We start from the raw sequence: 10,621 nt of genomic DNA on the forward strand, positions 1-10,621 counted from the left end.
TGAAAAAACCTCCAGCCTGCCAGACCTATTAGCACAACATTGAAACTGTTAAAGAGACATTCAAGGGGTAATAAAGCCATTTAACAGGCATTTGCCAACCCCAAGGTATATACTGACAGGTTTCAGAGTGGTAGTCCTGTTAGTCTGTACCAGCAAAAACAAGGACGAGTCCTTGTGGCACCTCAGAGACTAACAAATTATTTGGGCATAAGCTTTTGTGGGCTAGAACCCATTTCATCAGCTGTCCACGAAAGCTTATGCCCAAATAAATTTTTATACTGTCAGTTTCTGACTTTACTGACAAAAACAGTTGTGCATTAATGTAATATTTACACAGAACATGTCAGTCTACAGGACCTTAGTTTAAAATTTGCTTTAAAAATATTTCATTAGTGAGCTGGTGAAGATTATAAAATCACATTTCTAAAAAATGCTTGCATAGAGTTTTAGATGCACAATCATCTTTAGCCTTAAATGCATGGATCTTCAGACATACAGTTTTTTAAATAAATCCTTCAAAAGACCTCCCTTATCTAAAATACACATTTTAATTACTATAGTTAAAAAAAAAAAGTGCTTCCAAGTTTTCCTGTCCTTTCTGTCCATCCCTTCACCGCCTCTCCCCCTACTCCCCACTGAAGAGAGCCCTTAAAGGGACAACAGTCCTTCCCTTCCAGATAGCTGGACAAAGAGTTTCCCTTTCTTTACTTCTGACTATCCGATGAACTAGTTTTAAAAGAACCCTCCAGCAAAATCAGTACCTTAGTAAGACATAAAATCCTTGTTATACCTAAAATCTTTGGAAACATATTTTTTTAAAGTTGGTGAAATTTCATAACCATGTCTCTTGTTATGGAGATCACACAAAGTAAATTACTGTTCCCTTTTTCTAAAAGCAATGAACATTGTTATGAACACACTAAACCTCTCTGATTAATTTAAAATAATGTCTTTGTTTCAGTGAGTTAAATATATAGTAATCTGGAATGTTGGCTTAAGGTTTAAGAGTACATTTAAAATATAAATTCAGCTTAGAAATACTGATTAAGAAAATGTAAAACAGAGTAGAGCTGCATCATGTATTCCATTATATGTAATGTTGTATTCAGCAGGACAGCTGACTCACCCTTACTACGAAGTTTTTGCAAATAAATCTCTGACAAACTTCAGGGCATATCAAAAAACCTGTGACTGACATTTTTTATTCCCAAATTTTAGTGCTTTTAATTAGGTACTTTCTTCATGTCCATTCTGCATGAGGGAGAGGGTATGGGAGTCTCTGCGGGGAACTGTGACTCTCCGCCACCATGAGGCAGGCCAGGTATCTCATTATCCTTTGCTGTCTTGTCCCTCCTCCCCCTCCCCCTCCCCCATCAGGCTGTGAGTTTGGGCTGCCATCTGGCATAGGGGCACCAGTTTAATAATACTGCGTAAGGCCCCATAAATCCTAAGGACGGCCCTGGTTCTACAGCCTTATCTAAGAGCCAGATGGCATTTTAGCTCATGCACTAGAGGTCCCAGGTTTGATCCCACCCGCTGACTACTGGGATCTGTTAGTGTTATATATACACATGCTAGAAGTCTAAATAGTAAGATGGGTGAACTAGAGAGCCTGGCATTAAATGAGGATATTGATATAATAGGTATCACAGAAACTTGGTGTTATAAGGATAAACAGTGGGATGCAGTAATATCAGGGTACAAAATATATAGGGATCACACAATAGGTTGTGCTGATGGAGGCATGGCACTAAATGTGAAAAGAAGCATTGAGTTAAAGTAAAAATCTTAAATGAATCAAACCATGTACCACAGAATCTCGATGGATAGAAATTCAAGTCTTGAACAATAAAAGAGTATAGCAGTAATATACTGCCGACTACCTGACCAGGATAGTGAGGGTGACTGAAATGAACAGGGAAATTAGAGATGCTACAAACAAGGGCTGTCAGTTAATCACAGTTAATTCATGAAATTACTGCAAAACAAATTAACTAGATTAAAAAAATAGTCATTATTAATTGCAGTTTTAATCGCACTGTTAAACAATAATAGAATACCAATTTAAATTTACTATAAATATTTTTGGATTTTTTTGTATGTTTTTCAAATATATTGATTTCAATTAAAGCACAGTACAAAGTGTACAGTGCTCACTTTATATTTTTATTACACATTTGTATGGTAAAAAAATAAAATAAATAGTATTTGTCAATTCATCTAATACAAGTACTGTAGTGCAATCTTTATCATGAAAGATTTACAAATGTAGACTTTTTTAACATAACTGTACTCATAAAACAAAACAATGTAAAACTTTAGAACTTACAAGTCAAAACATGAAGGGGCATATGAATGTTTAGCATATCTGGTATGTAAATACCTTGCAATGCTGGGTACAACAGTGCCATGTTAATGCCTATTCTCACTTCCAGGTGATATTGTAAATAAGCGGGCAGCATTATCTCCTGTAAATGTAAACAAACTTGTTTGTTTTAGCAATTGGCTGAACAAAAAGCAGGACTGAGTGGACTTGCTTGAGATGAATTGAAAAATGCTTTTTTTTTTACAGTGCAAATATTTAACCATAATAATATAAAGTGAGCATTATACAGTTTGAATTCTGTGTTGTAACTGAAATCAATATATTTAAAAATGTAGAAAAAATCCAAAAGTATTTATAGTCAATAGTGTGATTAAAACTGTGATTAATTGTGACTATATTTTTTTTAATCTCATGATTACTTCTGATAACTTTCTAATCATTTGACTGCCCTACTACAAAAGCAGACAATGCAATAATAATGGGAGATTTCAATTATCCTCATTGATTGGGATGCAGAGAGAAAGTTTCTAGACCCATTAAATGACTGCTTCTTGGAGCAATTAGTCCTGGAATCCACCAGGGGAGAGGCAATTCTTGATTTAGTCCTAAGTGAAAACCAGGATCTGGTCCAAGAAGTGAATCTAGCTGAACTGCTTGGTAATAGCAACCATAATGTAATTAAATTTAACATCCTTGTAGGGGGAAAAATGCCAAAGACACCCATCATAGTAGCATTGAACTTCAAAAAGGGAAGTATACAAAGGAAGCTAGTTAAATAGAAATTAAAAGAATTAGTTATGAGAGTGAAATGTCTACAAACTGCGTGGAGACTATTTAAAAACACCATAAGAGGCTCAAACTAAATGTATATCGCAAATAAAAAAAACAACAGTAAGAGGACCAAAAATACCACTATGGATAAACAGCAGAGTAAAAGGGGTGTTTAGAAGCAAAAAAGCATCTTTACAAAAATGCCTTCAGTTTGCAGGTGATTTCAATATAATGAACAACTTGGAATCAAAGGAATTGGAGATGGACAGGGCCTAGTAGCTCAGCTGATCTGTCTCCCCGCTAATGCAGGTCTGTTTGTACATTACATTCTCCAGTATCTTGATCAGATCAGTTTTCAGTTATTCAAACAATGATGTTCCAACCCCTTCATTCTACAGTCAAATAAAGCTTCCCATTATCAAGTGTTTCCTTACTGAACTTAAATTTTCCTTTGCACAGTTTCATCCAATGACTTCTACTTTCATTCCACTATATCTCCTCCCACCAGAGATCTAATATCTTTTGAAAAGACAAAGGGGAAATGGACTAGTTTTTTCACTTTGAAAACTCTTTATTAATCAGCAAGATTTTTCAGCAATGTTTTCATAAGGGTTATAGTCAACAGATACTGAATTAAATGTGTGGCCTGGAAAGCTGTCTGTGGCTGATTCCAGCAAGAATGGCTGGTGTCTACCTGACACATCCAGTGCTCACTGTGTACTCAGAGTCCATCTTCTATGCTGGAACTGTTTTCACTGGCAGAAAAATCCTATTTGATGAAACAATTGTTCAGCACCCCAACTTTCTGAGAGGCAGCTGCAAAAGTTCCAGCAGGCTGCTCTACTTCTGCTGTGCCTGTCATCCCAATATTGCCAGTGGTGCAGCCTAACCTGCTTACTCTTGCATCTCCAGCTGAGAAGGGCAATGCACTTGAGGGGGCGCAGTAGCATTACTTTCAAAATGTTTTCCAATAGCTTTTTCTCTCATCCATCTGCCACACCTCTCGCCAAGTGCCTCTTCTGAATCATAGCATTCCTTATCCTCCTTCCTCCCCCTGGACCCATTTCCCCATCCCTCTATAGTTCCCACCAGATCTACCTACTTCTGGATTTGTGCAGGTGGGAGGAGGGGGAAATCTCACATCAACATCCTCCTCTCCTGCTTCCTCCTCATCTCTGGTGACATTTGCCCCAACCTTGGCACCACCCACATGCATCCCCCCCACCACCTCTTCCTCTTTTGCACCACCATTCCCAATCTCACACCCATCCCCCCTCCTGCTGTCTTTGGAATGCCCAATCCATCTCTAAAAAGATTGCAACCATCCATGATCTCTTCACATCTTTTTCCCTCCAGCTCATGAATCCCTTAATCTGACATGGCCTCTGTAGCTGCCCTCTCTTACAGAGGACTCTCCTTCATACTCCTCATCCTGAGTCAGACCATAGTGGTGGAATTGGGCTTTTTCTCTCCCTGGCACTTCCAACCCCTCCCCACTCTCTCTCTTTTTTTCAATAGCATTGCATCTGACTCTTCTCCCCCACTACATTGCTGTCCACTCAACTCCTCCTTATCAATTTTCCTCTCTGATTTCAACTCCTGACATTCTCTTTCTCCTCTTCATCTTCTCCTCACAAGTTCTTCCGTTCAACCTCTGTGACTTCAACTGCCATGTTGATGATACATCCAGCCACGTAGCTGCGAGTTTCCTCTCCCTCATCTCTTCATTTCACCAGCTGCCCCGTTTCAACTCTCCCACTCACCAAAAAGTTACTCACCAAAGTGAGTCAAAACTGATTTGACATGATATTCACCAAGAACTGCTTTCTGATCTCTCTGTGCTGTGTTCCGCTCTCCAGTCATCACTTGGTCTCCTTCAGCGTTCCCCATTAGTCCCTCCCTCATTCCCTGTCACTTGGCCTTTCCATTACTTCTAATCCATCAGCACTGATTACTTCCATCTGCTTTCAGCCCTTTCCTCCCTGCCTTTTTTCTCCATTGATATGGTTGTTGACTTTCTCCGTACTTCACTCTCCTCCATCCTTGATTCTTTTTTTTTCTTTCCTTCCTGGCTCACCTCCAACATCATCTTTCTCCACTTCTGCTTTTGCTTTGCAGATCAACTCTGGCAGAAATTCTGTGACAGGGATGACTTCCTCTTCTACCAATTTGTTCTCTCCTCCTTCACTTTTGCTGCTTCTTTGCTAACAACTCACTTCTCCAATTTTATTCAATCTCATGCTTGCAATCCCAACTGCCTTTTTGCCACCGTTGACTGTCCTCAACCCCTCCCATCATTCTGTCTCCAGTTCTCTCTCCTTGCAACATCTTGCCAATTTCTGCTAAGAGAAAACTGACAAGATATAGTGTGACCTTTCCTTCCCTTCCTACAACTCCTGCCTCCTTTCTCCTGTAACAGATGCAGAAGTTTCTCATCTGTTCTCCTCCTCTAAACCTTCCATATGCCCCAGTAACCCCATCCTTTCTCCAGATCTCCTTGGCACATCCCCTCCCTCCCTCTTCTCCTTAACCTCTCGCTCTGTCCCCTCACAATACAAGCATGCTTCAGTCTCTCTCATCTTAAAGAACTTCCATCCTAGACCTCACTTACCTCTAACTACTGCCCCATATCCCCTTCTTCTGTAAGATCACTGAACACGCCTTCTAAAATTACTGTCCGGAGCCTCTCTCCTCAAGTTCTAACCTAGGATCTCTCCAATTCAGCTTCCATCCCTTGCAGTTCACTGAAACCTCTCTTGCCAAAGTCTTCAGTGACCTTTTCCTAGCAAAGCTCAGACCTAGTCTGTGGGGGTTCAACAGACCTCAGTCCTTCATCCCCCTTCTCCTCCCATTCTACATCTTATCTCTGTGTAATCTCATCCACAAATCCAAATTCAACTGCCAATGCTATGCAGACAACTCACTAAACTACCTCTCTACTCCAGTTCTGTCTCCTGTCCAAACTAAAATCTTATCCTGTGTTTCAGAAAACTCCATATGGCTGTCTAGCAGTCAGTTTAAGCTCAACATGGCTTCAGCAGAGTTTTTAATCTCCCGCCCCAAAACCCTCTCTGCTACCTCCTTTCTCAATCACTGTGGACAACTCCACAATCCTGGTGGTCACTCAGGCCTGTAACATGGGTGTCCTCTTCAACTTGGAGCTCTCTCTAGGGTCTTGCATCCAGGCTACGTCAAAATCTTGCATAACATCTCTATGATATGGCCATTCCTATCTATTCACACAGCTACTGGCTCCATCCACTGACTCCTCCTTCCCTATTGCATCATCATATTGCACCTCGATTGTGGCAACATCCTTCTCTCTGGCCCTGACAAATACAATTTTACCGCCATTCACACGCATTCAGAATTCTCCTGAAAAGATCATTTTCCTAGCTTGGCGTTTTGACCATGTCACATCTCTCCATTGAGGCAACAGAGCGAACTCAGCACAGAGAGATCAGAAATCAGTTCTGAAGAAACTTTTGGTGCTACTTTTCAGAAATCTCTATCCAATGGAGATTGGATTGCAGCCAAAAAACTTTAAGCTAATGAATATTTCAAACCCAAATTGATTACCCAATCACTTCAACTGGGGGATTTCCTTCAGCAGTGGGGCCCATCCTTGCCATTAACTAGCTATTGCCTAAAGAGAGTTATTTACCTGGAACTTGCTTGCAAAATGGAAGATCAGATTCCAAGCAATTAGAAGAATCTGGAAGATAACATAGGATAAAATTAACAGCAAGAATGTAAAACAAATATGGAAAGAATATATGTGTTGAAGTTTTCTTTTTAAAGTTTTTTTGCATAGTCTCTCCTGCCATGAGTTAATACAGACAGTTCTTTGGGCATGAAATGACCATATTTAAGTAACTTATTACCATTTTTTACTATTTGTAAATGGATACATTATGCAGTGAATGAAAACTCACCTGTTGTGAACAAGGCCATAGACACAAGCAATAAGAAGCACTTCATCTTCTCCTTTAAAAAGAAGCATAATCGTTACTATGGGCATATTCATGGGCTTCAGTCGACTTCTAGCTGAACCTCTCCAAACTTCCCATTCAATCCACTACCTATTACACTAACATCAGGTGAATACCAGTGACTCTCTTATGATGCTTATTGGTGATACACTGGATTGTAAGAGATACCCAGATGGGAAAAGGTGTCAAAGTGGGAAGCTCCAGTGGCCAGCCACTGGAATAAGGATCTTTCTGTGGACATGACTGCAAGTGGCCACAGCTGGGATGCTGACTAGTGCAGGATAAAGAGCAAGCAGCTCTGGAGGATTTACATTCAAACTGGGGCTGCCAGGAAAAAGTCTGGCAGTGGAAATGTGACTTGTCCACTTTTTTCAGGAGCTGGGCAAGATTTTGATCAATTACCCTACTACCCAGCCCAGGACGATTGATGCTGCTGCTGTCCACTCTGCTAACCTCCCCCACCCGTCAAAGGATGACCAGTAAGACCTGGTCTACACTACGCATTTAAACCGATTTTAGCAGCATTAAACTGATTTGACCTTGCACCCGGCCACACAACGAGGCCCTTTATATCAATATAAAGGGCTCTTTAAACCAGCCGGTTTCTGTACTCCTCCCTGACTAGAGGAGTAGCACTGAAATCAGTATTACCATGTCAGATTAGGGTTAGTGTGGCCGCAAATTGATGGTATTGACCTCCAGGTGGTATCCTACAGTGCACCACTGTGACCGCTCTGGAAAGCAATCCGAACTCGGATGCACTGGCCAGGTAGACAGGAAAAGCCCCGCGAACTTTTGAATTGCATTTCCTGTTTGCCCAGCATGGAGCTCTGATCAGCACGGGTGGCAATGCAGTCCCAAATCCAAAAAGCAGGCTCCCCAATGGACCGTATGGGAGATACTGGATCTGATCGTTGTATGGGGAGACAAATCTGTTCTATCAGCAGCTCTGTTACAGAAGACAAAAATGCCCAAAGCATTTGAAAAAATTTCTCAGGCCATCATACAGAGTCCACAGCACACGTGCTGTGTACAAACAATATGGAAAGCCAAGAATCAAATGGAACACTTGGAGGGGAGGGGAGGGAGGGGGTACCGACGACTTCCAGCTATCCGCAGTTCCGAACAAGCATTTGCCAGTCTTGGGCTGAGCTCCAATGCTGTAGGGTCAACACACTGTCCAGGGTGGTTCAGGGTTATTCTCATCTGATTTACCACCATGCCCCGTGAAAGAAAGGGAAAAAATTATTTCTTGACTTTTTTCAATGTCACCTGTATGTCTACTGCACTGCTGCTGTAGACGGGGTGCTGCGGCACTGACAGCAAGCATCCGCTTCCGCTCCCTTCCCCGGTGGCAGACGGTACACTACAGAAGACTGGTAGCCATCTCGTCATTCATCCTGACCATGAGTGCTCCGGGCTGGCCCAGGTGAGGTTGGCTGGGGGCGCCTGGGTAATAAATAGGAATGATTCCTGGTTGATGGTACAAGAATGGCTGGTAAACTGTCTTCATCATAGCAACATGGCTGACTCCATCAGCCCCTTCTTTATACTGTAAAGAAAAGATTCTGTACTGCCTGGACCTATAAGCAGCGGGAATGCTGGTCCTCTCCCTCCACAACCGTTTAATGTCGTCTGACCATCATAGCAGCTAGAGGCTGCCCCCTCATTTTATCCTCACCAAAAAGTCAGTGTTCTTAATTCCTGCATTCTTTATACTTCATCACACAAATGGGGGGGACAATGCAACGAGCCCAGGAGGGTTGAGAGAAGAGGGAGCAACGGTGGGTTGTGCAGGGACAACGCTCCTAGAATGGCAATGCAGCTCATCATTCTGTGGGATCTGACACAGAGCAAGCCTTTGCTCTCTGGTTCTCTGATACACTGGTTCTCTAAGTACACTTACGCCAATATTCTAGGCCAGGACCGGACTCTATTTTTTGATAGCCATAACAAGGAAGGAATTGACTCAGGGAATCAATTCCCCTTCTTTGTCTTTGCGCCCCCCAGCTGACCTAGCCCGGGGCACCCGTAAACAGCAGCAGACAGTACAGAATGACTGATAACTGTCAGCTCATTGCCATTTACAATGGCATGGCAGATGTACAGAACAACTCGATACATTCTCTGCCATCTTGCAAAGGCAAATGATGCTGCTGTTGTAGTGTGCGTACCGCCTCGTCAGCGGCATCCAGTACAACACACGGGCGTGGGGGACAGTGACAACAAGAACAGGCTCCATGGTGCCATTGCTATGGGCATCTTCCACGGAACCCAGGAAAACGGGTGCGAAATGATTGTCTGCCGTTGCTTTCACAGAGGAGGAATGAGTGACGACTTACCCAGAATCACCTTGTGATACTGTTTTTGCCACATTATGCATTGGGATCTCACGCCAGAATTCCAATGGCGATGGGAGACTGCAAGAACTATGGGATAGCTACCCACAGTGCAATGCTCCAGAAATCGACGCTAGCCGTAAGTGAATGCTACACCACTGAATGTGAATGTTTAGTACTGGCCATGTGTAACATTCTACTTTACACAATCAGCTTTTACAAAACCGTTTCTGTAAATCAGAATAATCCCGTAGTGGAGGACATACCCTAAGACTCATGGATGATAAGATGAGTAGGTCAGGTAAGAGCTTGCCCCAGAAGTCCAGGATCCCTTTAGGGACAGAAATCCTAGAGCGACGAGCAACACGAGCCAATTTCCCACAGTCAGAATCTAGGCCCATGCCATGAGGACAACATGGCCATCCCACATTATATTGCCTTTCTCTCCCCATCATGTGATCCTGCCTGGTGACCCCCTTCATCCAAACAACCATTGCCAGCTCAGATCTCTGAATTTATCTAGCTTGTAGGTGCTGAAATAGCACCAAGCAGCTCTGCCTATGTCTGAGTTACCAGTTATAACATTGCTGAGCATTGTTGGGTCCATGCTAGCTAGACAGCATTCAAAAACAGAGCTAGCTCAACCAGAAGAGGAAGCATGGAGAGAAGCCCTTGGAACTGCCTGCTTCTGCTATGCGATTCCCAAAATCAAGCAGAAAATCCAGCCTATACATGCTAGCAGGCAAAAAAAATAGCCATGGAATGCTCTCTGAGAATTGCCATATGTTTTAAGTAATCAGCAGCTGCCACTGTGGCTGGTCTACACTACGCGTTTAAACCGGATTTTTAGCATGTTCAACCGGTTCTGTTCCTCCCCAACGAGAGGAATATGAGGCTTAAACAGTGGTATTACCATAACGATTAGGGTTAATGTTCCGCAACATCAATGCTATCGGCCTCCGGGTGGTATTCCCAACAGTGCACCATTGTGATCGCTCTGGACCGCAATCCGAACTCGATAGCACTGGCCAGGTACGATCGGAAAAGCCCCGCGAACTTTTTGAATTGCATTTCAGTTTGCCCAGCCATGGAGCTCTGATCGCACGGGGGTGCAAGCAGTCAAATCCAAAAGAGTCCAGCAATGGACCGTTTATGGTGGAGATACGGATCTGACGTTGTTGGGGAGACAAATC

At 42.6% G+C, this 10,621-nt stretch overlaps 1 protein-coding gene across 1 annotated transcript in view; it reads right to left on the bottom strand.

Moving 5' to 3' along the window:
• LOC116825246 (interleukin-6 receptor subunit beta-like) overlaps nt 1–9,465 on the bottom strand; it is a 50,290-nt gene extending 40,825 nt beyond the window's left edge. The window contains exons 1-2 of the mRNA XM_075067483.1: nt 9,432–9,465; nt 7,033–7,084 (exon numbers count right to left, since the gene is read on the bottom strand). Of these exons, the coding sequence (XP_074923584.1) occupies nt 7,033–7,084; nt 9,432–9,465 (86 nt within the window). The remainder of the gene's footprint in view (nt 1–7,032; nt 7,085–9,431) is intronic.
• Between the last annotated feature and the right edge of the window lie 1,156 nt (nt 9,466–10,621).

Source organism: Chelonoidis abingdonii, chromosome 6 (genome assembly GCF_003597395.2).
Source record: "Chelonoidis abingdonii isolate Lonesome George chromosome 6, CheloAbing_2.0, whole genome shotgun sequence".
In the NCBI taxonomy this organism is placed as follows: domain Eukaryota; kingdom Metazoa; phylum Chordata; order Testudines; family Testudinidae; genus Chelonoidis; species Chelonoidis abingdonii.